This window comes from Canis lupus, chromosome 15 (assembly GCF_048164855.1).
Source record: "Canis lupus baileyi chromosome 15, mCanLup2.hap1, whole genome shotgun sequence".
NCBI lineage: Eukaryota > Metazoa > Chordata > Mammalia > Carnivora > Canidae > Canis > Canis lupus.
In genome coordinates, this window is record NC_132852.1 from 41,887,660 (window position 1) to 41,915,184 (window position 27,525).

The window sequence follows — 27,525 nt, forward strand, 5'->3', positions numbered from 1 at the left end:
TTTGCAGGCGTGATCGTCCTAACCCAGGGGCATGGGCTGGCGGACAGCCGTGGGTGCATGTGGGGCCCTTGGCTGGGACCACCTCCCAGCCCACACCCACAAGCTCCAGCCAGCCCCACGCGGCCCTCCGGGTGAGGGTGCAGCAGGAGGAGGCTGGCTGGGTCCTGCCCTCCGGCACCGTCATGTCTGCCCAGCACCCATGCAGCCCCTCCGAGAGGCCACCAGGCACCGGGCCTTCAGCAGCTGCCCTGAAGAGAATTGGGTCAGCCTGGGCGCTGGCTTCCCGGCCTCTACACAGCAGCCCCACTCTGAGGGGGTGGAGCACACCCCACACGGGCAGGGGTGACGGGGTGAGCTCACACGCTCTCAGCACAGGCTGGGGGCCGGGTTGTCCCATGCTCCCCTCGCAGCCTGGGAAGCAGCACCTATCTTGCTCTCCAGGCCCGTGGGGCCTCTGTCCAGAGGGAAGCGCGGTCGTAAGCTGCCCGCCCCGCCGCAGGGCCTGGTGAGGACCAGGGGCCCGATGGCCGATGGCAGCTCGCTCTGGGATGACTGGAGGACACCCTCCCAGGGACACTTGTCCCGACGAGACCAGCCGTGGAGCGCAGGGAGGGTCACGGGCCAGGACTGGGCTTCCCCCCTTCCCCGGTGCCGACAGCAGACTCCCCATGTGAGGATCTGCCATGAACCCCCAAACCAGACGTCCCCTTGGGAGAGGCTCTTTCCTGGGGCCCTGTTATGGTGTGTCCTGGAGCCCGGGACACACACGGCCCAGACATGTCCCGCCTCCTCCAGCAGCTCCCGCGCCACCAGCCAGGCTCCTGGGCTCACAGAGCTTGGTTTGGTGGGAGGATGGCCCGAACATAACACCGCATCTCACGGTGACCTCCGAGTCCAGCCTCTTGCCCCGGGTATCACTTTATCTTTCACGGTTGAAATGACAGACAGCAACGGTCTTTACTTTTAATTCCTAACAACAGTGCAACTTGCAGATGTGAGGAACAATGTCAAGTGAGCGGGACCATGTTGCGTTGACATTTTATTTATGTAACACTTAAAATACATCACACCTTCCAGGGCACGTGTCCCACGGTAAGCAGTCCACAGCAGTCCACACCGCCACCCCACCAAAGCCAAGCAAAGCAAACTTCCCTGTAACAGTCACCTGAAGACCACGAAGGCTGCACTCATCTCTGGCTCACACGCCCGTGACACGGCCACAGGGGGCTGGGCGGGCTAGACACCACCAGACCCAAGTCACCAGCACCCCTGGATCCCGTGCAAGCTCTGCCCCAGGGCCCCTAAGCCAAGTGGCGTGAGCAGGCCCACGTGCTGCGGAAGCGGCCCAGGCAGGGCACGTGCAGGAGGGTTGAGGCAGCTCGGGATCTAGTCAGTAGAAGGGGTTGAGCAGCAGCTGATCATGCAGAGGCATAAGCACGAAAACCGCACAGAGTCTTGCTGGGCAGGGGGCAGGGAGGCAGGGGGAGCAGGGGAGGATAAAAAAAAATCGTTTAAAAAAACCGATGTTTGCAAAGGTGTCAATGTTGACAGACTGAAGCATTTCGTTCCCCTTCCTGGTTCACGTCTCACCGTGAGAGGGCGCGTGGCCCTAAGAACCTCGCCTGGCCTTCCCCAGCACCACCCAGCCAGGCGCCGAGACGCACGACCCAACAAAATTCTGTAGGCTCCTGTGCAGACACTAAGATGAACTATGGGTCCGAAGAAAGAAGATGGGGTTCAGCAAAAATCAAAGCATATTTGAAGTCAAGTTTGGGCTAGAGATTAAAACCACGATAAATATAAGGAATGACTTTATATCTAAGTGATTCACCCGCAGGGACCCCACGGATATGGCCAGGGCCCTGTGCAGAGCTGCTTCGAAGCCTAACCCCCATCCCCCCGCCCCTGGGCGTGAAGGACGAGCACCTGGCAGCTGCGCCCTGACATGCCAGTGCGATCCCCGCCCCGTCACCCTGCCCTTCACCAGTGCTAGCTCCAGGAACTCTACCGCCACAAGTCATTCCGTGAACACACACTCGCTTATCTGCCTGCACCCGTCGCAGCTCTAAAGCTCTACGCGCCTCAGGAGCTGGTGTCGTGGTTGAAGAGTTGAAAAGGAGCTGGGTTCTTAACCACTCCTGAGGAGACACTATCGGATTTAGTGCGGAGACAAGCAGGGACAATCCAGGCAGGCTCCACGCCCGTGCCACCACCACCCACAGCCATCGCTCCCATCTCCTGCCGTCCCTACGCTGACTGATCATCACCAGCGTCCCCGTGCAGAGAAGGTGTGGTCTTGGGACAGTGGCCAAGCAGGTGCCGCTACCTAACGCGTGCGCACTGCCGCACGGAGCCAGCCTGGGCGCCAGCGAGGCCGCGAGTCCGTCTAGTGGTTGCCTTTGGTCGCCTTCTTCTTCTTGGACTCCTCTCTCTGCTTCTGCTTCTTCCTCTTGCCACCTTCTTTGAACCCTAAGGAAACACGGCTCGTGAAACACTGTGCACAACAGCGGCTGCTTCCCCACTAAGAGGCAAACAGGTTTCCAAATTCTCCCCCGTGTTTAAAAAAGACACAGTGAGCGCAGGTGCCTCCACTCGTCTCCAGTCCACGTCTGAAGCTCAACAAAACCATGAGCTGACTTTTTAAATTGCAGAGGAGCCTCTGACATTATTCGAAGGGCGTCACAGCCATGCAGGCGGCAACGTGCAGCTCACACGCCCCTCGGCTCACGCTGCTGAGTTCTCACATCTGCCCTTGGCAGCCCCACCCCGCGCCCCCTGGAGACCCCACCCCCCACCCCGGGGATGGGCTCCCTGCAGCCCTGGCCAGTCCAGAGTCCCCTCTGCAGGTTCTGGGCTCTCCATTCCCATTTCTCATGTAAGGACAAGAACCTTTCATTTTCCCCGTGCTGTATGTTTAGCCTGTGCTTGGCTGAAGGCGGAGGAGAGACAGGTAAACGTGCACCTGCTCATCCCCCAGAGGGTTCATCCAACAGCCCCGGCTCCAGTTGTGCAGAAATAACTTAGGGCCCTGTGCTCACTTGTCTCAACAGCGTGCTGAATGATGAGCCAGCAGATGGGCTGGATGCTGGTTGCAGGGCAAAGAGCCGTGTTTGATGGGACAAGGGACAGAACCAGCCCAGTCGCTGTGAGGCTGGGACTCACGCACGCCCCCGAGCCTACTCAAAGATCACCTGGAAGCACCTCAGGGTTTTTAACTACGAGGCCATGTTCTGGAGCATCACTTCCCATCCAGATGGGACACAGACGCAGTCATCAGATGCCACGGGGGCACGACACTTGTCCGTCTGCAGAACCACAGTCCCAGACACGTGGGCCCAGTTCCTCAGACGCGGACCTTCAGCCAATGCACAAGGACCCCCAACACCTGCCCCAGGCCTGGCTAATGGCCTCACCACCTACTGCCAGGTGGACGGTCTGCTGACCCCGTGACAGCACCAGAGACCACACACACCTCGAAGACAACAGGCCTCCGATCCACTTGGTCCTCACGCAAGTGACACAGGAGGCCCTACATGCCCCACTCCTTCACCCCCTGAGGCAACCGGCCACTTTCCCCTGTAGCTCGTGCACCTGAGGTTCCACACGGCCTGCCTGTCTCACCCGGAGGCTGTGACACCTGCCAGATGCTAAGTCATCCAAGGCTGTGTGTTTAGGAAAGCTGCCTCAGAGTTCTGAACAGGAGGGAGAAGACAGAGGGCTAACCCACCCGGCAGGTGAGGGTGTGGGCATGCAGAGGGCTCACCCACAGCCGCACCCAGTGGCGAATCCGGTGAACAGACCCAAACAGCCACAATGGGGGCACAAGAACAGCCTCCAAGGCACCAAACAGGGAACCAGAGCTAGTTTGGGGACATGTCCCTGGGTCCTTTCTCAGATGTGATTACACACGGGAGGTGTGAGGTGACATCAGGATGGGCCATTCGGTCCCGGGAGGGTCTTCTGTGGAGAAACCTCCAGAGGGGATTCTTCCCTGGATGGGCTCCCAGGCTGGCTGTGAGCAGGGCAGCCAAGCGCCAGTGGGGTTCAAGGACACACAGGGAGTGGGGTTCAGAGGCTTCACGGGTGCCTTCTGGGGGCGTGGCCGACTGTGGGGCTGAGGCATAACTTCTTAGAGGGAGGGCAGCCCCCTCTCCCCCTACCAGATCCAATTACGTGTAAAATAACCCAAGAAGAAAAAGAAAAACCTGCTGACTTCCTGCACGCCCCTGCACTCCCCTGACTTTACCGAGCTGTCATCTCCTGGCCCGACTATGACAACCAGGAGGAGGAACAGATGGACCCAGAGGAGCACGGGGGGCCCAGGACCCCCTCCTGCCTCCAGGACACAGCATGGGAGGCCTCCCTGGCCTGGCCTGAGTGCACTTGTCTGGTCATGAGATCCTAACCCCTGACCCTGAAGGGACCCCGAAACCCCCAAGCACACATCAGGCAGAGCTGGGCTCCAGCCATGGTCACCACCACCCTGGCCCCTCCCCAGGGAGCACCTGCTGCCCAGCACAGGGCCAGGAAATACATTTCTCATTAAAACACCACTTCTAGGGGATCCCTGGGTGGCTCAGCAGTTTAGCGCCTGCCTTCGGCCCAGGGCGTGATCCTGGAGTCCCGGGATCAAGTCCCACATTGGGCTCCCTGTGTGGAACCTGCTTCACTTTCTCTCTGTGTCTCATGAACAAATAAATAAGTAAACCTTTAAAAAAATAAAATAAATAGATAAATAAAATACCACTTCTGCTACAAGACATTTTTAATTTTATGATGACCAAAAAATAACTTGGGACAAACTAAAGGAATTCCAGCACAAATGGCAAGATTCTGGGGGTGTGGAGCTGATGCACACCCCCCCAGCAGGTCCTCTGCAGCTGGGGCATGTGGGGGACGCCAACCAGCCTGCGGCCACAGGACCACACCCCAGCACCACCTGCAACCATCCCTCCTGCTTGTTCCCTCAGAGGCCCAGGGCTCTCTGGTCACAACAGACGCAAGTTCCCGGAGGTTTGATTTGCCCCAAGAGGCGGCTCTGACAGCCTGGGATGGTCTTCAAAACCACACAAGGAAACAGGTGCTGAATAAGCAATCCTGCACTTGACCCGGCACACTTCTCAGGGTGCTGCATGTGCACCCAGGGCTCCAACCGAGGGAGCCAAATGCCCGGTGCTCGCGGACGGCCGGGAGCAGGGGCTCCATCGCAACCTGGCCGGGGATGCCTGTCCGAAAGCAGGCAGCCCAATTCCCAGGTCCCCACCCCCCAACACACCCATGGCACAAACCCAGGGTCACCTGCTCTGCCCCTGACAGTGCGGCGGCAAAGCAAACCTTCACCCAGGGCCCCCTTCCCACACAACAAGGCGGTAACGTGACTAAGGGGACAGAAATGCCTGTCGGATGTTAACGATCTAAAACTACAAGCCAACAGGACGGCAGCGCCAAGGCCGGGCCTCCGAAGGGCCATGGGGCACCAGCAGGCACGGGGCGGCTCCACAGGGAAGCAGGTTCCTGCGGAGTCTATGACCGGGACAAGGCCATGCCCCCTGTCAGCCGTCACTGGGATCACCAGGTCCACTGGCCGCCTTCCAACAGGCTCACGCACCAAGCATCGCTCACAGAAGGAAACATTGGAAAGACTCGGTGAAAGTTCTGGGCAGAGAAGCGTGTTAGGTTCATCAGGTAGTAGCACTAGAGGGACAGCCCGCGAAGCCGCCCAAGGCCACCAGCCGTGTGGGCACTGGGAGCCGAGCCGCTGCCACCGCCGCCTCCGCTGCCCCCTCCTCCCGTGCCCCCTGTGTCCCAACAGCCCCCCTGTTGGGCTCCGTGGGTGGGGCCCCTCCATCTAGTGGCAGCTCCAGTGCTGAGGCGCGAGCGGGGGGCACCTGAGCAGCTGGGAACCAAGCTCCTCCATGCACACTGTTCTCCAGAAGAATCCACCCCCAAGCTGGAGGTGTGAAGCCCCTACAGACGACCCTGGGGCCCATGGGCCATCCTGCCCGGGGTTGGCAGTGTCCAGGTCTCCAGGGACCCAGCTCGGGCGGAGCTCCCGGGAGGAGCCCCAGCACCCCTTTACTGCTGCCTGGCGCCCGGATCTGCAAAGCAGAACCGAGAGCTGCAAACGGTTGGTGCAGAGAAGCGAAGCACCCTGCTGGCAGGAAGAATGCCCTGAGGGGGGTGCTCCCACAGCCCGGGAAGGCATTCACCAGCTTTGCGTCCCACTTTGTGATTTGGGGCCACGTACTAGGGCCCTCGAGCCAACAAGCGGCCTCACCAGGAAACCCCAGCCCCGTGCTGGACTCGGGATGTGCCCTCTGGGCACATGGCGCTGGTGACGGGCCCAGGTCCTGCCCCAGATCCTGGCCATCACTGAGCAAGACCACAGAGAGGGTCGGAGGCCTGGCCACACTCCTTGTTCTCAGGAACTGGGGTTCGGACCCGGTACGCAGGTTGATGGCGTCCTTCCAACCAGACACTGCTCATTAAAGACCATCGTCCAAATGGTGATTGGTTCAGGCAAACTGAATCCACCACGTGCCCCTTGCCAAGACCCCTGGGTACCACGCGGCCTCTTACCCAGACCACACAGTGCCAAGAGCTGACAATCAACTGGGGAAATGTCCACATGCCCACTCAAGGAGGAACACATCCTCTGAACTTGCACGACCTTGCAACCCCCCAACGTTTCACCCCACGACGAGAAGGCCAATGCCTCCAAACTGTGATCCATGTGTTTGCTCAGCACCACTCTGTGAGAGCACAGCCCCGAGGACACTCTGGCTAGGGTTCAAAGCCCCAGGACGCCCAGTGTCAGGCAGGGGACACCTGCCTTCCGTCCTCAGCAAAACCCACCACGTGTCTGTCTGTCCCTAAGAACAGAAGAAGCGTGAGGGGCCAACTTCCCGGGAGAAGGTTCTGGGGGAGGAAGGGTCCGACAGACCTCGGCCTTATCCCCGGATGCAATGGGGTGCTCCGCCGATGCCCAGAGGCAGCCTTGCACATACCTCGCCATCACCCCGATGTCTCCTACCGCCTAGTACACGAGGGTCACCGTGGCCACTCCCGGGGCGGGGGGGTCAGCAAACATGGGCACAGGTGCTTCCCACTCATGAAAAGTCCAAATAAACAGACCGGACCTCAGAACACAGGTCGAAGCCACAGGCACAGCCAACCTCTCAGAAACCATCCAGAACTTTCAATGGGGGAGACTCTTCGAAGACCCTTTGGGGCTTTATAAGAAATTAAAGAAGCTGGGGGAGAGCAGAGCCAGGACTCTGGAAAGATGGGGTCATTAGCATCCAGAGTGTCAGAGGTGGGAGAGGAATCCCAGCCAGCGCCCCAGGGGAAGGTGGCGCAGGATGCCCAGGGTGGGGACGCTCCATTCTGTCTGCAACCCGGGAACCAAGCATGGGTGAAGGCACGAGCGGCAGGAAGCGCTGTGAGGTTTAAGTGGGGGGCGGCCAGGGGCCTGTGTCCTGGCCACATTGCAAGAGCCCAAGCACCAAGTGGGAAGTGACAAAAAGGAACATGGAAAGTAGAAGCAGCACCTGGCATCCTCTGCCAAGACAACACACTCCGTACCGTCGTGGAGGACTGGCACCCCGTTTTAATTGGGGAACCTTGCAGGAGCCCCAACCACTGCCGCCGCGCTCCAAGCAGCCCCCGTGCCCCCGCCCAGCCCACCCCTTCAGGTCAGTACACAACAGCACAGGAGCGATTTCTGTCCTCTCTGGTCCCGGGAGGGCAGGGAGGCGTCCCTGCGGGGAAGCTCTGCCTCGGTTTCCCTTTGCACACCTGCAGAGAGCAGTGAGGGGTCCCAGAGGCTGTGGGTGGCTCGCTGTCGGCCTGGCTCATCCTCTTCAGCGATGTCATGAGGCTCGGGTTTGGGCAGGGAGGCCGGCCTCTGTGCCCTCGGCGACTGGCCGCTGCTGCCGGCGGGCTGGGAGGGCAGCGCACTCTGGCCTCTGCGCTGGCACTCCTCCAGGAACGCGAGCTCGTCCGCCACACCTGAAAGCAGAGGACGGGGCGGCCGTGAGCTCACGCTGCGCCACCCTCCGCCCCGACCTGTGGCCCCACCTTGGGGCCACCAGAGCTGCAGCCTTCGTGCTTCCGCCAGAGGAGAGGGAAGACGCCGCCCAGCCTCAGAGAGGAGCCAACGGGCCACGCCGTGCCTCCACGCACAGGGCGCACAGGGCGCACAGGGGTGCGGCAGAGGGAGAGGGAGAAGTAGACACACGCAGGGCAGGGAGCCCGACACGACATGGGGCTCGACCTCAGGACCCCAAGATTACGACCTGAGCCAGAGGCAGATGCTTCACTGAGCCCCCGGGTGCCCCAGTCCTTTAAAAAAGTGGAAAAGTTTTGCACATTAGTTAAATACCAGGAATAAAATCAGAAAACAAATTGTAATGGTCACTGAATGATTCCAAGTTTCACTGCCTGAAAGCTTTTGAGGAGCAGGCGAGCACCTGAGAGCAAGGAAGGACGACGATGTCAGGGTCGCCGTCTCTCCAACAATGGGCCTGGGGAGGTCCTCCCCTGTGCCTCATACCCACCCTGCCCCTTAGAGGGAGGACGGGGCATCTACCATCCAGGGGACAACTGCCACCGAACACCCTGAGTCCCGAGAAATAGAGAGGCCACCTCCATCCAGGGCAAACCCCGGGTGCCTCCCCAAGCACAGCACAGTCTCATCCCTTGTTCTCCGGATGCCTCCCCAAGCACAGCACAGTCTCATCCCTTGTTTCCCCCTTCCCACGCTGGGGAGCACGCTCCAGGACGGTCCTAAAGTGCAGGGTCAGGGCTGCACACGAGCACATGGGCCTCACGGTCACGCACTCACACCCAGGTGCCAGGCTGGGCGCCTCCCCCGCAGCCCACCAAGGTTATCCTGGAGCACACGAAGGCACTTCTCATGGACCCAACTTCTGAGCTGCCAGGACTAGCCCCCAAGCCCTGGCACCAATTGTGCCCACACCCGGGGCACTATAGCCATGCTGGTGAGAGATGGTGGGCTCTAGGGTGTCCCCACCCACACCAAGCACAGAAATCACTTGAGAAACATGAGGTCTTGGGGCAGCCCATGCCGTGCAGCCTGTGTTTTAGAGGTTCTCCAAAGTCAGATTTGGGTTCCCCGGCGGGGGGGGGGGGACCTGAAAACACCCAACAGCTCTGGACACAGTGGTGCCACACAGGTGCACTCCGTGTCCTCTGGCACCTGGAACCCCCACCCCGCAGCCAGGCCTGGCCAAGGGCCTATATCCAGCTCTTGCTTGGGCACCACACACAACCCACCTGCTGGACAAACCCGAAGGTTCTGGAGCAGCTTAAGCAAACTGTCATCCAAGTGGGGAGAGGGCACCTGGCGGCCCCGAGCACGTGGCCTGGACAGATGTTTCCGGTGAGGACCTCTAAGCCTCAGAGTTAATCCAGTCACCGAGGGGACACAGATGCTCTGGAGCACCCTGTGTCTGCCACGGGAGGGCAGTCAGTGGGGTATCCATGAGCAGGGCCAAGGTCAAGGCCAGAGAGCCCTCATGGGGAGCCCACCTCTCAGGGGTCTGTGGTTTGATGTCTGGTACGGTTTTTTTGGCAAATAAAACAAAATTATGACTTGCAAACACATGCAGTAGGAGCCGTGGAGCTGGTGTTAAGGAATCACCGCTGGACGGTGGCTTGACTTCAAAGCATCTGAGGGGGCAAGTGGCATAGGGTGGGCGCCCCAACTGTGGGCCACCCTCAGGGAGGGGCTGGTGGCCACGGGGTAACCCCTGGCCCCTGGATGTCACCCAAGGCACAGGCTCAGCTATGTCCAGCTTGGAAGGAGGTGGGAAACCTCTGCAGGCCAACTGCCCCCTCCTGGCCCTGACCCCATCCCATCACCCCTAATGCCCCATTGCCCACAGCCCACAGTGAAGTGCTGCGCACTGTCCGCCCCAGTTGGGGTCACTGACCTCTCTGTGCGGGCTTGGCTTCATAAGCGGCGAGCCCGGGGTTGGCGGAGAGGGCACCGGGAAGCATGAGGGGAGCCACCGCCTGCCCAGCTCACTTGCCTGCCCAGCTCACTTACCGCACCTCGGGAATGCTCAGATCCGAGTGGTTCAACCACGCGATGGAGACAAGAGTGGCATTTCTCCTGCCGCCCCCAGAAGCACCCCCAGAAGCACCCGCTGCCACCATGGGCCACCTCCCCATGAAGAGCAGGGAGCCTGTCTGGGTGCAGACCGCCGGCCTGGCTTCCCTCACTTACGGTGCAGGGGGGACACTAGCTCATGGAGACAGGCCAGGCTCCCCCAGGGCAGGCCAGTCGTGCCCCTCAGTCCAGGGCCATTGTGCCCACCCCAGCCCAGGACAGGCGCTCACACCACACTCCAGGGCCACGTGATGCTCAGTGTTGGCGTTAAGCTCAAGAACATCCTGAGAACGTGTCCAACATGCAGCTTCCGGGGCAGGCATAGCACATGGACAGCTCCAGGTGGGTGAAGGCGCCGTGGGTCCAGGGTCTCTTGGGCTCTGACCACTCAGGGCGGACCCCGGGGACCCCGGGATGGTCCCAGGGATGAGGCCACCACCCTAGCTGCCCCGCCTGCCCGCCAGCTCCGCCAGAGGCCTGCACCTCTCTGCCCTGCCCTCTTGGGCACACCGGAGGGCCCCTGCAGCTCGGACCTTGCCCCACGATGCTCCTGCCCTGCAGCCCTGGACACAGCCCCTGCGTCCAGAACCACTGTGTGATCAGGGCATGCCCGGGCCACAGGGACCCTTTCGGAAACAGTGGTAGGATGTGCTGCTGACCCACGTGTCACAGTCTTCCTGACCCTTCCAGGGACACGGTGACCACTATGTGCCCCCAGGTCCCCACACACCGTGGGCTCCTGAAGTCCTTGGTCTGGAGCAGAGACGACGGAGTCACTGACCCCACAAAGTTCCCACAAAACTTTACAGGGGATCAGGTACCAGGAAAAATAATTTAGGGAAAGAGGATGGAGGAAGGAAACGAGAAGCAAAGACTCAATCATGGTCTCACCCAAAAGTCTTCACTGGGTACTTCCTGCAAGGACGCACTCAACCCATCACATGCAAGGAACGCCGCCGTGGGTATGGACAGGCATCTGCAACAGGAGGCCACCATCCCCCACCTGCTGGTGGGAGGACATTCCCCCCTCCTCCCCACCAAGGTTGAGTTAGGTTTGGTTAGAACCAAGGCTACGACGGACTTTGACCCAGGGCCAGGCCATCCCTCCTGGTGGAGGCTCTGGTCCTCCGAAGGTGGGAAGCCCGCACTTCCCAGGCTGAGCGCTGCAAACTCCCCAGTGTCCCTCAGTGCCCTGACCTGTGCCGCCTGCCTCCCACCCACCGCCCTCCTATCGCTAGGGCTGGAGCATGGGGAGGGGGAGCCAACAAGACACAGGAAGGAGAGGGACAGACGAATATCTGGAGGAATGTCCATGCCCAGGGTCAGATGGACCATCAGGACCCCAACTGTCCTGGCCTCGTGGTGACAAAATAGGGAGCTTCTGAGGGAGGAGTGGTCCTACAGGATTGGACCCAGCCTTACCTCACCCCAATTTTAAAGCAGCCTCATCTCCTCTCCCTACACACTATACCTAGATCCAGCACCTGCCATGGAAGTCAGTGCCCGGGTGGGAGCACACCTCCCCCCAGCCCCCTCTTCAGAGCGTCTGCTCCAGCAAGACTGACCAAAACCCAGACCAAAGCCCAGTGACGCTGAAGAGCCAGGTCGGGGGAGTTCCCACTGCCAGGCCAGGTCCTCAGGCAGCAGCCGCTGGGTCAGATGGCCTGGGGAGGGGTCACTCACCGAAGCCATGATGACAAGCACAAATCCCCACGGTGCCCTGGCACAACCTACAACCCTCTGAGATAAAGCGGGTGATCACTGCATCCCTACCTCACCCCCTAAGCCAGTGTCATGCTTCCTGAAAGCCACGGCTTTGACTTCTTCCCACGCCGTTTCCCACACGCTCTGTACTAGCTCATTATTCGCTAAACTCTTCCTCTTCTGTGGCATTTACGACCACTGTTCAAACAACTTGAGCTGGTCGGTTTGTACTGAATGAAGGTAATAACAAATTAGTTGGAAAAAATAATAAGTCACATCTAGTTTCACATCCCATTTTGGTAGACGCTCTGCATGCCTTTTTTCTTGTGCATGAATTAACTGACCTTTATGTTGCTCCTGACAGTCCAAGCATCTTTTTTCATTTGGAAAACTAAATATACCAGAATCAGTCCTGCCCTTAGCACCAAGTTATAAAATTTGAAAACAAACACATGGGCTGCCAGTGTCCCAGGCCAAAGCACACTGAAATCATCGGGAAGCTATGAAAGGAATGTTCGGCAGCTGCTCCGTGTACACAGCCGTCCTGTCAAATGCCTCCGTTCTTTCCCCAAATGGAGTCCAGATACAGTGAGCGGCATGCTGGCTTGATAATATGCAAATGAAAACAAACTTCCATAGATAAAAACAGGATCACTTTTCCCAAATAAGTACAATCCAAGAGGCCCTGGTGCTGGCCGCTTTCTTGCGAGGGCAGCGTGTCAATCCCATACTTACTCAAATCATGAATACTGCCAACATAACGTGAGATTACACAAACATCCAAAAATGTACCTCTGGCCCATCGGGGGACTCCTTCAAAGCTCAGGGCCTGGGGACCAGCGTGGGACGCAGCTCCTGTTATTACAGCCTCAGAACACGGTGCCATGATGAGGTCAGGGCCGCCCACCTCGTGCCCTGCAAATCCATAGCACGGAGGACCATCGGCCAGTGGGCAACAGCCCCGAGGAGGGCAAAAAGAGGTGCGGGAAGGCCACAGGGAGCAGCACAGACTATGATGTGACCGGGACATGGTACCAAGTGGACCAGAGGCACAAGACAGATTCTACAAGGTCTCCTAAGCCAACGCAGCCTGAGCACCAGCCAACAGGTGGACACGTGACACAAAGACAATGTGCAGGCCACACCCAGGAGGCAGACAGGTGTGCTGGCTCATTAGGGGAGGCAAGGACTACTTGTCAAAGTAATGGGACCCCGATTCCATGAAGGGAAACCATCATGGGGATGCCCAGCCTTGGCTGGGAGGGGCTGCGGTGCCAGGAGCAGGGAGGTGCCCACAGGTCCGGGGCTAAGGCCAGGAGCACACACAGGAAGTTCCTGCTGGGGCCCTGGCACAGAAGATGAACAGTGCATGGGACCCCACGCCAGGGGCCACTACGAGGCAGCCTATGAGGGTGTGGAGGCCCCAGTGCCACGGGCTTCCCTCCAACTCTGAGCACGTATCAGAACTCCTGACCGTGTCCCCATATCCCCATGCCGGCATCCATGACCTGCCGGGCCGTGTGGCCACAGGGCCTGGCAAGCAGCGGAGGGTCCTCGACAGGCCCCTGCTGGGACCTCAGATGCTCGGCAGCAGTGTAGGCCTGATGATGTCGGTTACGGCACAGGGCAGCTTAGCATCCTCCTGAGGCCCACGCAGCTCCAGCTCTGGATCCCTCCACAAGCAGAAGCGCCCCCCGGGGCACGCACATGCGGGTCCCGGAGGACTGGGCTGGAACCCACAGCCCCAGCAGCAAGCGTGCGTGTCACAGGTCCACCCGACAGGGCTGCAGGGGCCTAAACACGGGGTTGTCACGATTACCCTGTCACCACACCCTGTGGTGTCCGGGGGGTCATAGGACAATTGTGATGGACACTGAAGTATACAGGGGCATGCTAGGGCTTCTTCACTCTCTATCTGGGCTCATCTGGAGTCAAATCAGCCTCTTCCCTGGAGCCCACCCCCTCTCGAGGGGATCCTGTCTAAACCCCCGCTGCAGGAGGCTGCCAGGCCCCGTGTACACCCTGCCCAGGGCAGCAGAAGATGGAGATGATGTGCAGAAAGCAAGCAGTGTGGAAGGTGGAAGGCCAGCTGTGCCCAGCCGCCCTGAGGCCCCTGCAGTGACCCTGGTGGAGGTCTCGGGGCCACACTGCCCTAACTCTAGCTGCAGCAGGGACTTTAGAGGACGGGGTCCGTGTGGGCAAAGGGAAGGAACCTGCCACCTAAGCGGTGACTCATGTGGAAGGAGCTATAAACGCTACCCTCCCCACCAGGCTGGACCACTCTCTGGCCTGGCCTCATTAACCATGGGTCTGGAGCAGGCCTCCTGCCAAGACGAAGGCAGCGGACTTGATTAACAGTAACTAAAGTCTATCCTGGAAAGACACCTTATACAACACAATGAACATTCTATTTCCACAGGTTTGCATATTCATAAAATCTGGTTTTCCTGAAGACATGCAGTTCAAGCCACAAATTCCTAGTTTCTACTCAAAGTGACTCAGTGTTCTATGAAATACATCTGTTACATCTTTCAAAAGCCTATTTTAGATGAAGCATCTGTGCCACAGACTCCTGCAGTTGTTTTCATCACATCTCACACCATGAGTAGCCCCCAGGGGCTACCAAGCACTCCCACCCCCACCCAGCCCAATAGGAAAAGGCTCAAGTGGCACCAGTCCCCAGCAAAGTCTCCCTTCGCCAGGGAATCACTGCGGTGCCAGGGGCCCAAACTCGGCTCCTGTGTCCACACCACACCAGCCGTGAGTGAACATGACTCACTAGCAACATTCCCATGAGATTCTCTATAAGAGAAAATGTAAAGCAAAACTAAAGGACATACGAATTTTAAAAGTCGGTTACACAGAGGACCATGAATGCATGTTACAGGCATTGCACTGGGCCCTGCTGTGCACAGTATGGCACACTGGAGGCACTGAGGCACTTCTCTCAGGTCAAAGTCCACCCCAGGCCATGCCGCTCAGAAGGCTGAGCCTTTCAATTGCACTTCCAACCCTGGCATGGTCCATGGGCAGGCCCATCCCTGGTCTGCCCTGTCACGCTGTAACTGAGTTGAGAGCCAAGGTATTCCCTCTTAAAAAACCCATCCTTAATGGAGTTATTCACTATAGGGAGAATTATGATCTGTGATCTTAAAAAACAAAACAAAACAACAACCAAAAAAAATCCGAAGGCAAATTATTAAGAAATCACAACTCACAGTGGAGAAAGGACAGAAGACTTTCATGTGAGAAAATAAAACTGAGACTCCATAACTTCACTTGAAAATTCTAGATGGGTTAATATTTTAAACGTCTATAGAAGGTAAATATACAGGGACAGAAATAACTAAACCAGAAAAGGAAAAACCCCAGCAAAATAAAGTTCACAGAATCGACTAGGCAAAAACTTGCAGTTTCTGAAACTTCCTCCCAAACAGGTGCTTCATATTTTCCAGGCTGTTTTGAATGGAAATAAAAGCACAAAAGACTTAAAATCAGCAAAAATGAAGACTGTTTTATACATTGAACTCAGAAGTCATTTTAAAAACTCACATTTGTGAAAAAGGCTGTAAAGAAAAATTCAGACATGCTACTCACAAAGAGAATGGGAAGAAAAACGACTAAAATTAGGTATCTGGGGCAGCCCTGGTGGCGCAGCGGTTTAGCGCCGCCTGCAACCCAGGGCATGATCCTGGAGACCTGGGATCGAGTCCCGTGTCGGGTTCCCTGCATGGAGCCTGCTTCTCCCTCTGCCTGTGTCTCTGCCTCTGTGTGTGTGTGTGTGTGTGTGTGTGTCTATGAATGAATAAATAAAATCTTTAAAAAAAAAAAAAAAAAAAAACTAGGTATCTGGGGATACCCGGTTGGCTCCATAGAGGAGCATCTGCCTTTAGCTCAGGGTCTGATCCCGGGGTCCCGAGATGCAATCCCACATCAGCCTCACTGCAGGGAGCCTGCTTCTCCCTCTGCCTGTCTCTGCCTCTCTCTGTCTCTCATGAATTAATAAATAAAATATTTTAAAAAATTAAGTGTTAATAAACAGGAAACTCTAAAAGCTACTATTTCTAGAAGGACTAAAATAAAACAGGTAAACATTCACGGGGAAAAAAAAAAGTCTCTCAGCTCAAGTGGACCACCCCTCCCTAGCCTCAATGGGATGGACATGCTCAATGCAACAACTCACTCAACTGACAAGGAGAAAAACAAATCAAACAGCGGAAAATTTTCAAGACCTCAGTAACTGGAAAACGTGCCAGGACCAGAGGACTTGACAGGCAAGGCACTGATTCTCGTGGGGACAGAAGAGCAGACTGCTTCTCAGTGAAACAAAGATCCAGGCCACACTGTCCTGCACACGCTGGACCCCGGGGACTTCAAGTCACAGAATCCTGCATCAGCAGCCAGCTTTCTCCTTCAACAGGATGGAACGGCAGCACATAACCCCACAAAGCCAACCACTAAAACCAGCCTACTGGGAACAAGACGAACCACCCCTGTCAGTATTCATAATTAAATAAGACAAAATGGGGGGACAGGGGCTAAGAGAAAACTAGTAGGGCTTTCTATCTATAAAAAATAGGCACCTTTAAAAAAAGAGTAAGCTAATGGACGCCTGGGGGGTTCAGTCGGTGAAGCATCTGATTCTTGGTTTCAGTCCAGGTCATGATCTCAGGGTGGTGGGGTTGAGCCCGTCATTTGGCTCGGCGCTGAGCATGGAGGCAACTTGAGATGGCCTCTCCCTCTGCCTTTCTCCCACCTCTAAAATAGAATAACCCAAGAGTACAGTGAAGCGACCAGATGAAAGGCAATATAAGAACTTACTTTCTCAAAGACAACAACCAATTAGGAAAGGATGGGGAGGAGCTGGCGTTGACTGCCTTTCACCTAAGACAGGTTGGAGGAGGAGCTGCCCTCCTCCACGACAACCAATACAGGGTACTCCTGGCATAAAATACCAGAAGAGAGAGGAATCCCATAATAGCCACACGTCTAACAGGAATGCGCAAGAGCGGAATACGGAAAGAAACCTGGGGAAAGGGGGTCCCTGGGTGGCTCAGCGGTTTGGCGCCTGCCTTTGGTCCAGGGCGTGATCCTGGAGTCCCGGGATCAAGTCCCACATCGGGCTCCGTGCATGGAGCCTGCTTCTTCCTCTGCCCCTCTGTGTGTGTGTGTGTCTCTCGTGAATAATTAAAATCTTAAAAAAAAAAAAAAGAAACCTGGGGCAAAGTCCATGTAAACTAAAGGAGCAGAAATGTGTGAAAGCACAAGAAAACAACAGAAAACCGTGCTGTTAAACCGAGGCCAAAACAGAGACACCTTTCTGGGGAAGAACGAAGTGACTACACAGGCCGATGAACCACAGGCTCTGCAAGGAACCATCCCCTCAACGGAGCAGGCCAAGGACGAAGCAAGCACAACGGGAACCTCCAGAACCCCCCCACCTTGAAGAGCACACCTTATACTCCAGCCAATTAACTGAAGAAATGCACATTTCAGAAATCATTAACAGTCTTTATAGGTTATGTGAGGAAGCCATTGACGACGGAAAAGTGGTCTGTGTAAAGTGATGCCATTTTTCATGCACACATTTCAACACAAATATTCAACTTCTAGAAACCAAATTTAGTGTTACTCCTCCTACTGGAACAGTTTGGGTTAAGAACCGCAAACCTTATGGGGAGAAAATACAGCAACATTCTGCTGGGGTTCACAAGACAATCAGGCCAAGACCACAAGGGGCTCAAGAGGCACACCAGCACATACCACGCGTAGGCTCAGCTGTCCAACCCCTGCTTGACAGAGGACCATGGGAACGTTTCCTCACGCCTTCCCAATGCCCTAAAACACATGATTGCAGCTCAACAGACTTTGCATGGACCCTTCAAGTGGTCCAAGGGACACGGATGAGAGAGAGACAAGGAGAGATGGTGGACAGGACACACTGAGCCCACTGCTCATTCTCTTCCAGCTTTGGATTTAATGTTATCAGTGCCCTGGCAACCTATCAAGCAACCCCTAAGTCTCAGATAAGAGGTCATCTGCTCAGGCTTGGGGTTGATGAGCAGCCACGTTCCTAACCTAGGGGCGGGCACAGTGGCTCGGCAGCCTGTCTTCACGAGGCCCTCAGCATGTCCTACCTGCCACTTCAATGCCAAAGAGGGTCAAGTATGCCACGGAGGCAGTTGGAGAAGATGTTGACTGAACATCTTTGTTCTGGTGGTTCCAATTTCTCTAGTATCTTTGTTAACATGTGTAAGTATATGGTGCACATAACATTGTATACTCATAACATTCAGGATGGAACCGATTGATACTGGAAAATACTAGTACTTAGTACCTTCTTCAGGGAAATTCACCTCTGAATGATAGGCTGTAAAGTCACTAGATGCTCACTTCGGCAGCACACAGACTAACACTGGAATGACACAGAGAAGATTAACATGGCCCCTGATCAAGGAGGACACGCAGATTCGTAAAGTGCTCTGTAGTTCAATGAACCCAAGGGAAAGGAAGGAAAAATAAGACAAAAACAGAAAAAGACAAACTATAAGAGACTCTTAACTCCAGGAAACTGAGGGTTGGGGGGGCGGGGGGGGCAGGGGGCAGTAACTGGGTGATGCGATGAGCACTGGGTATTATATGCAACTGAAGAATCACTCAACTCTACCCCTGAAACTAATACTATATGTAACTACCTTGAAATCAAATAACTAAAAATGGGGGGGGGGGGGGGGAAGAGGTGCATGGGTGGTTCAGTTGACTGCTTTCAGCTCAGGTCCTGATCTCCTGGTCCTGGGATCGAGTCCAGTATCCGGCTCCCTGCTTAGCAGGGGGTTGGGGGGGGGGGCTGCTTTTCCCTCTCCCTCTGTGCTCACTTCTCACTCTCAAATTTTAAAAAAATAAAAATGATTTTAAAAAAAAACTGTTTAGGAAAGAAACACAACTAAGACTTAGCACATATGTTGAGAATTCTGTACATACAGGAATATTGGTGTACTAATACTCAAAACCATCATTAACTCTATTATTATGAAAAACAAAATGGGGAAAATCCCTGAGAAGCCTCACACAGGTTTTAGACTCCCCCAAGTACTATGTCACCAAGTGCTTGTCTGGGGACGGCAGGAGGACAGTGCCAGGAGCCATCTGCTTAGGCTGTCATTTCCGCCAACATGTCCGGCAGCCTCCATTAAAGACAGAAATCTAACCAATATCCTATGATCCACCCAGCGCTGCCGAAGCAGCTGGTGCACTCAGTTGTGTCTATGGGCAGGAGGGGGGTGGTGGGGTGAGGGAGACAAGGGTGCAGAGCAGAGGGTCATGCCAAGTAAGGGTTAGCAAGTAAGGTGGTCTTCCCAAAGCAGGAGAAAGGAACCAATCAGACTCTGCAACATCACTCCAGCTCAAAGGGCCTTTGGCAAGGCTCCCTGCCACCTGCTAGGAAAGGCCTGTGTTCTCCATGTTCTATCTTTGTGTGGAGTGCTTTCAGTATCAGGATGCAGACTCCAGCAGTCAGCCAAAGAGGAGGGTGGGGTGGTGAGATGGAGCATGACGGCAAGACCCACTCTCCTGACACACATCAAGCCCGTCTGTAATAAACTGCAGTTTACTAGATAAGGAAACTCAACGTTTACTATTCAGGGGTCCACACAGCAAAGAAATATCATAAACCAAGATGCACCCCAAGCCCTACCAAACCAGACCTGGTCATTCCTTGGCATGAAGGACCAAGGGACGATGCTCCCCAGGTCAAAAAGGAGGAACGGAGAGGGACAGCAACCCCACCTCAGGCTCAGGAAGCAGTGCCCCCAAGGGCCGCGATTCTCGTTGCGGTTGCACTGTGTTCCAACAGCAGGAAAGGATCAAGAGTGCAGTCGGGGTTCCCCAATAAATGAGTCACCCACCCAGGTAGTCTGAGATTGCCTAACACAAGGGCAAGAAGACAGTATGTGCCACCCAAGGGCGAAGAGCGAGCTGATGGGCCTCTTGGTAGACATCCGCTTCTCCCTAACAAGCAAAACTCCGAAGTCCCAGCTAGTTCTGGTCTCTGGAAATCAGTGATCACTGTGACTTCCAGATTTGATTATACTGTTAAGAACTGTTAAAAAAAAAAAAAAAAAGAACTTGTAATTTTCCCTCCCCTGACCCTCTCAAAACTCAAGATGTAGTAACTGAGCCAAAAGAAAAGTATCTGGCCTATAGCAGCCCCAACTGTTAGTCATACTAGAGAGCCAAGGTCTACATCTAATTAATGAAACTCACAACTCAACTCACCACTGATGAAGCAAGAACAGAAAGTCATCCACATGACCAGACTGGGAAAAGGATCGAAAACCAAAGTGAAGCATTATTACATTGAATATAAGGACACAGGAAATGCTGGAGAATAATTTAAGCCAGTGTTTCTTTAAGGACCTGCATCATTTAATCACCCAATGTGCAAGTACTGACCACCTCAAAAACACCTAAGATGTAACAGAATCGGATATCTGCATTTTTTTTAATATAAGCCATTGAGATCATATATAGGTCAACCCCTCTTGACCACACAGTATCAAGTGTTCAAATTTACTAAGCTATTTTGTGCTTGAATACCTCCAGAGATAGTAACAACTACCTCCACCCTGTTACTGAGCGTGCGGATGGCTAACTTTTGTCACTACTGAGAAGCAACAGCAGAGACAATAAAACCAATTATAAATTACTGGATTCTCTTAAAATAAAAGCATATTCAGTAACTTAAGTAATGCTTCAAAGAAAAACAAGAATAGCAGTCCCTGAAGAAGGCAGTGATAGCTAGTAGGTAGGTCATCAAGGAGCAATTTTAAATGTTTAGAAGATAATAAACAGAAATGACAATTGATTGGAAACATGCTATCCCCCCCCAAGCTTTGCCATTCTGTATGGAACAGACTTCAACAGACTAGGTACACAAATTCTAAGAGTAACTTTAGTAAAATGTAAAGCTAACTCTATAGAGTTAGAGCCTGGGTGGCTCAGTGGTTGAGTGTCTGCCTTTGGCTCTGGGTGTGATCTCAATGGTCCTAGGATTGGATCCAACATTGGGCTCCCCACAGGAAGCCTTCTTCTCCCTCTGCGGGTCTCTCATGAGTCAATAAATAAAATCTTAAAAAAAAAAAAAAAACCTAACTCTACAAACTTCCACAATCTATCCTTGAAAGAACTTCACAAAAAAGAAAAAGAAAGAAAGAGAGAGGAAGGAAGGGAGGGAGGGAGGGAGGGACACACAAATCACCATTCATGTAACACTGCATATAAAGTTACTGGATTTTCCAAACTCACATCTGGGTCCTCTGGAGCTGTAAAGGGCAGGAACATGAGGCAAAATCCATCTGAACTCAATCAAACCAACAGAGGAATACGGTGCGGGGGGTAATACAGCAGCCTTGACATCCCCTCAAGACTTTGCTTTGGAGAATTAAAACCAAAGATGTCCCATCTTCAAAGACTCTAAGGATTCCTGTCCCCCAAAACATGAAGCACACACAAAACAGGACATAGATCATGTGAAACAGACTGTGCACACTGGATGCAGGCCCTTCAAGGCAGGCACTCGCCCTCCTGTTTACAGAGGCATCCAAGACTCCAGAAACACAAAGAAATGCAGAGACCAGCATGTGACCAAAACCAGCAAAATGTGCATCACAAGCTCTTCTTGAGCATCATTCCTCATGTGAGTGATGTTGCTGATTGATGCCGGGAAGATGCCTCGTGGCTCCAGGCTCAGGGGTCAGTGACTACCTTAAATACCTCAGCAACAGCCAAGTTCTTCACCCTATCCACAAATTTATAATGAACACTCCCAGCAACAACACAAGTACAAAACAAAGGTGATGTTCTCAAATGCCAATGAACATTTGACTGGGATGCTCCTCACAAAGAAATTTCAGCAGAAAGCCCCTTTGGAAGCCAGGAACCTCGTGTCTGTACCATTCATAGTGAAGGAAGAGGTGCACCCAACAGTCTCCAGTACCACCCCACCGCCCCCCAAGAGGCTAACAATGGCAAACCACAGTCCCAGTGTAATGCCTCCCAGGAAGCTCTACTGGAGGATTAGACAAGACTTCTCATCAAGCACCTGGTGTCCCTACGGGACCATCAACCTGCTCCACCCCACAACCCTTTAATGACAACTATAAAATTCCACATCTGTTTAGTTCCAAATACTTACTGCAGTTTCTCAATGACAGAGAGACCATCTATTCTAACAGCATAAACAGAAATAAGCTTTCAAATATCAGAATTTCAGTTTGTAAACTTCCATTTTACAGGAGCCCTTTCTGTGTGACATACCTCCATGTCTCTCTTATCTAGAGGTGGAGAGCTAGGACAGCTATACCTTTCATGGCTTCCCTTAGTACAACTGTCTTCAAGAACTTATACTTAATTCTGTAGTGCTTTCTTTAGAATAAATTTCTAGGAATCTTCTAAATTATTATTTGTTGTCAACAAAAATACATTTGATTCTGTAAAGACTGTATGGTATTTGGGCAATTTCCATATGCCTTCCGATCGGGCCCGCTGAGAGAAATATGTCTGTCGTGAAGGAACCACCCTTGCTCCTGTCCTTCTGGCAGGACCATACTGCTTACCCAAAACAAAGCTAAGTACGGTTGTTCAAATGCAACTCAAGTCCAGTTTAACATTCCTCTAGCTGGAATTCTAGTTGTCAATGGTTGGCTATGACAGATTTTACACGTTGAAAAACAAAGAAGACCTTTATTTTTGTTCACATCTATGTCACCCCATTACTTTGCCACATGTATCACATTTTTAAATGAGCCAGCATCAAACTTACCCTAGAAAACTAGAAACTACTTGGAAGGAATGAAAAAGTTATATAGCTATTTCTTCCTTCCCCATAAAAATGTTACCATAGGAGAAGCTTCAATAAATTGCTAATCATTATATAACATAAATAGAAAAATCTTCATAAACCCTCCAAATATACTGAGGAAAAGAAATACATATAACTTTGTATTGGCATCCACACCTCGAGGAACAGAAGTAACAGTAATGAAGTGACACTGGAAGCCCAGGCACAAAATCATACACAGACACAAGAAGGCTACAGGCCCCACTCAGAAAAGAATGCACCAAACACATTCGCATTTATTTTTTTTTTAAGCAAATGACAAAGACCCAGTTTACCAGCTTTACTTTTTTTTAAACCTAAGCTTAACATTACATATTTAAACAATTGTCAAATCTTACTAAGTTGCCAGCGTTCATGCACAACTAGAAAAACATCCTCAATTTATATTAAACGAGAAATGTATTACCATTAATGCATTAATATCTCTCACTACTAAATACTGAAAAAATTTGAAATTATTTTTGTGGAAGATTCATCCTGGCAATGTTAATTTCACAGCAGGCTGACTCTACTTGGCTCACATTTCAAACACAATGGAAAAGCAGGTCCGTGCTGGTGTTAGTGTACGAAAGAGTCACGGCCACCTTGGATTATGTTTAATAAAAAAGCAAAGTGCATACAGAGATTTACAACAATTTTTAAAGACAAAAAAAAAAAAACAAAAACAAAAACAAAAACAAAACAAAACAAAAAAACCCCCCAAACAATGGTCCTATTATGTGGTCCCAACAATAAACTCAAAAGTCTATGACAAATAGGGCTCCGATGAGCTGTGTATAAATACTTTAGATTAGGTACAGTTATACTGAAAGTTGAGTTCGTTTGAAATCTTCAAAAAAAAGCGTTCCTGTCAGTCCTCAATGGTGCCCGTTACAGCTAACATTTCTGCTACACGCGTGCGTTGTTACTTGTTATCCAAGCGTAGCAGCTGCTCCTTACCATTTATCGTTAAGGACTTTAACTGGCCGTTCTCTTCAACTTCTACTCTTTCTTCACCATTCTCCACAATTCTGAAAGATAAATTGCATTTCAAACTGTTTTTAAAGTCAGTACACACAAACTTAAACTGTTTTAAAAAAGCATAATTCCCAGTGACATAGATCAAATCACAAATTTTGAGGGTTAAAATACACAGCTAAAAGCAACCTGATAAGACTTCTTTCTTAAAATACATTTATTCTAACAGATAAAAGCTCTGTCTCAGATACTACACAACTGAACACTACATACGTGCACATGTACCAATAATGAAAACAGTAAATGTTTACTGGTTTTTATCATTCTAGCAGTGCTAAACCAAAATTACTACGTATTACTATGTTACTGTGTATTTTAAATGTGGCTCTAAATAAAGACTACTTCTCATATGTAACATTAAGCAGTTTAAAAGGGAAAGCTCTAATTCGGACACTGAAAGTAAAAGATCCCACCGGTGCTAGATTTAACATACAACCTGTACTTCGTACTCGGGGGCGGGAGGGGTTGGCAAAGGAAACATGGCACCATGAAACTTCTACCTACTTATTTAAAAAGTGTATCTAAAAAAAAAAAAAAGTGTATCTAGATAACCACTGTACCTCTTTGTAGTGATTTTTCTGCCATTAACCATTTTAGTAGAAGTGGATATAGATTTGAAGTTGCCCATCCCACTACCACCAAATGTCGTGGAAGAGAACGAAGTGAGGCCCCCGTGACCTGGCGATGCGAAGGAAGTAAATCCTGTGGGAAGACAGGAAGATTAGAGACCAATATGTCCATTACTAATATAACACAAGTATGAGTAACAGGAAAACCACAGGGCAACAGAGCAAACCAAGGAGAGCCGAGCCGAAGCAGAGCGGCCACAGAACCATGAGGAGGAGGGAGGAGGGCAGGTGCTCCTCTGGATGTTGGATAACAGGATAACCCCCCACCCCCCAGGCATTCCTGGGTTCTATTTCCTCTCCTGTCTCCCTTACCCAGCACTGTCCTGAGCCCACTGGCATCTCACCCTAGTTACAGGCAACCAACTCGGCACTACACACCACAGAGGAGTAGGATGGCAATATGTGTTATGTTGCAGGACAGAGTAGCTTCGCCAGCACAGAATGCCAACCCAACCTGCTTACCTTCTCCTTGCAATGGGACCATGTAAGGGGTCAAACTCTGAATTATTAAAAACCTCAAGTAATTTTAGAAAGAATATTGCCAACCATTACTGAAAAGGTACAGATCTACATAATTCATTTGTGGACAACATTCTCATTTATGGCAATCACACTACGATGCTAAAATCCCTGATTTCCACAAGTTACACTAAAGCTAACCAACATACTGAGACTGTTTTACTTACTTCAAGAGCTTACTACTTGTCCCACTTTGAAAATATTCACATAAGAACAAATCCCCGGGGCAGCCCCAGTGGCACAGCAGTTTAGCGCCACCTGCAGCCTGGGGTGTGATCCTGGGGACCCGGGATTGAGTCCCACGTCAGGCTCCGAGTGGAGCCTGCTTCTCCCTCTGCTGTGTCTCTGTCTCTCTCTGTGGGTCTCTCATGAATGAATGAATGAATGAATAAATAAATAAATAAATAAATAAATAAATAAATAAATAAATAAATAAATAAATAAATAAATAAATAAATAAAATCTTTAAAAAAAAATCCCCATACTCCCTTCAACAAGGCTCCTGGAAGGTCTGCACCCACACATACCTCATGACCCATCAGCCACACATTTCTTAAATGATGTACTATGTTGTTATTTTAAACCAGCTTTCTTGGACTCCCCCTTAAGCCTGAGCCAAGTCCACCTTCAGCATACCACAGATGTTCCCTAACAAAAGGGTCTGCTGTAAAGGCCACCTACAGTAGCCCTCCCTACTCAAGTCCAATCAAACCAACCATTTACATCCATGGTGCTAACACAGCACTTGAAGGGGAAGAAAACTGTGAACTTTGTGTTGCAGGGCAGCCTTCCTTAACAAGCACTGCCAATTCCTACCATGTAGCACTTGAAATTAAAATCAGAGCATCAGAAAAAACAAGAGCTCCTCTTGAGAGGAACTATACGAAATGCAAAGAAAAGATCCTTAATCTTCAGGTAAAATATATAATTATACCATGCCACATGTATGTTGCTCTGATAAGCTGCCTTTTCTTTTTAAGGACTTTATTTTTCTTAAGTAATCTCTATACCAAACGTAGGGCTCACACTCACAACCCCAAGTCACATGCTCTACTAAGACAGTCAGGTACCCAGGTGAGCTGTTTTTAAAAAGACCACTGGCCACTGTGTGTGGGCAGGGCAATCTCAATCAATCTCTCTCTCTCTCTCTCTCTCTCTCTCTCTCTCACACACACACACACACACACACACACACACACACACACACAGATTGTAAACCCCCTACCAGTGGACTCCATGTGGCCACAGACACCCACAGACTGGGTGGTGGGGGAGTGGCCAGAAGGGCTGTGTTATAGACCCACCTTCTGATCACATCACCCTGGACTCTCTTAGAATACCACTGTTTTGATAGTTGCCAAGGTTAGACAAAAAAGGAATTAAGAGAGACTGTGTACAAGTGGGTTTTTTCAGTTATTTACCCCAAATCAATTCCTTTTAAACAGAAATTTCATTAAATGTTGACCTTAGAAGTGGATTTTCAGGTAAAACATTCCTGGGAACATTGGGGGGGGGGGGGGGAATGTAGGTTAACAAAGCACAGACTATACACATAAAACTACACCATGACTATTCTACAAAGGAATAGACTCATCAAACTGCTCTGAAAATGTATCAGCATTAATGTCTGTTCAGATATTGGACATCAAATCTAAGGATTTAATACCTGTATCAAAAGAAGAAAACCCTCCTCCAAAAGACGGAAATCCACTGAAGGCGGAGAAGAACGACCCCGTGCCTCGGTTCCTGCTCCCACGGGGGCCTCTTCGGCTCCCAAAGAAGTCCTCAAATGGGTCTTCTAAAAACAAAGACATAGTTTGTAAAATCTTTATATTTTTTTCATAGGAGCACTGCAGTAAGGAGAAATGGGTTAATGCCTTATAACACATTATTCCATCAGAAGCGTAGCTAAAGAGAAACCAAAGTTCAGATAATCAGCAGCTTTACTCATTTAATTCAACTACAGCTAGAATATATTAAAGGAGTAAATAACCAGACTATTGATATAATCACTCTATATACAAATATAAAAATCAGATCACTAAAGTGCACATCAAACTCAGAGAGCTGTGGGGTTTTTTTCTTTCAAGATTTTATTTAAATTCAAGTTAGCACATATATACCATACTGTTGGTTTCATGGAACCTGGGCTGCCTTACTCAACATAATTCAGAAATAAAAACAAAAATGGATTATTCTAACATTTGTTTACATAACACATGGAGGTTATAGCAAGTGAGGCAAAATTTGACAGCTGAGTCAAAGGGTTTAAGAATTCCATTTACTTTCTTGTAAGACAGACGACAAAAGAACATTTTAGAAAGAATTAAAGTCAAGGGGATCCCTGGGGTGGCTCGGCGGTTTAGCGCCTGCCTTTGGCTCAGGGCGCGATCCTGGAGTCCTGGGATCGAGGCCCGCGTCGGGCTCCGGGCATGGAGACCGCCTCTCATAGATAGATTCATAAATAGATAAATAGATAAATAAATAAGATAAATAAATAAATGGATAAATAAATAGATAAATAGATAAATGAATGAATGAATGAATATTAAAAAAAGAATTAAAGTCAAATCTGAATAAATGTTAATTGGCAGACATTAACAACAATGTGCTCTATTTAAACA

General features: G+C 51.6%; 1 protein-coding gene and 1 non-coding gene across 7 annotated transcripts in view; one reads left to right on the top strand and one right to left on the bottom strand.

Annotated features, from left to right (window-relative positions):
* Positions 1 to 1,026: 1,026 nt before the first annotated feature.
* The window catches only part of DNAJB6 (DnaJ heat shock protein family (Hsp40) member B6), a 73,500-nt gene continuing 47,001 nt past the window's right edge, over positions 1,027 to 27,525 (bottom strand). For all 6 annotated transcript variants that reach the window (XM_072776810.1, XM_072776806.1, XM_072776808.1 and 3 more), the window contains 5 exons: positions 26,568 to 26,699; positions 24,314 to 24,455; positions 23,676 to 23,746; positions 7,798 to 8,010; positions 1,027 to 2,469 (listed from right to left, as the gene is read on the bottom strand). In XM_072776810.1, coding sequence (XP_072632911.1) covers positions 2,387 to 2,469; positions 7,798 to 8,010; positions 23,676 to 23,746; positions 24,314 to 24,455; positions 26,568 to 26,699 — 641 coding nt within the window. In that variant the 3' untranslated portion in view covers positions 1,027 to 2,386. The remainder of the gene's footprint in view (positions 2,470 to 7,797; positions 8,011 to 23,675; positions 23,747 to 24,313; positions 24,456 to 26,567; positions 26,700 to 27,525) is intronic.
* Positions 18,225 to 18,331, top strand: LOC140605568 (U6 spliceosomal RNA). The gene has a single exon (XR_012008208.1). It is a non-coding gene; the product is annotated as a U6 spliceosomal RNA (small nuclear RNA).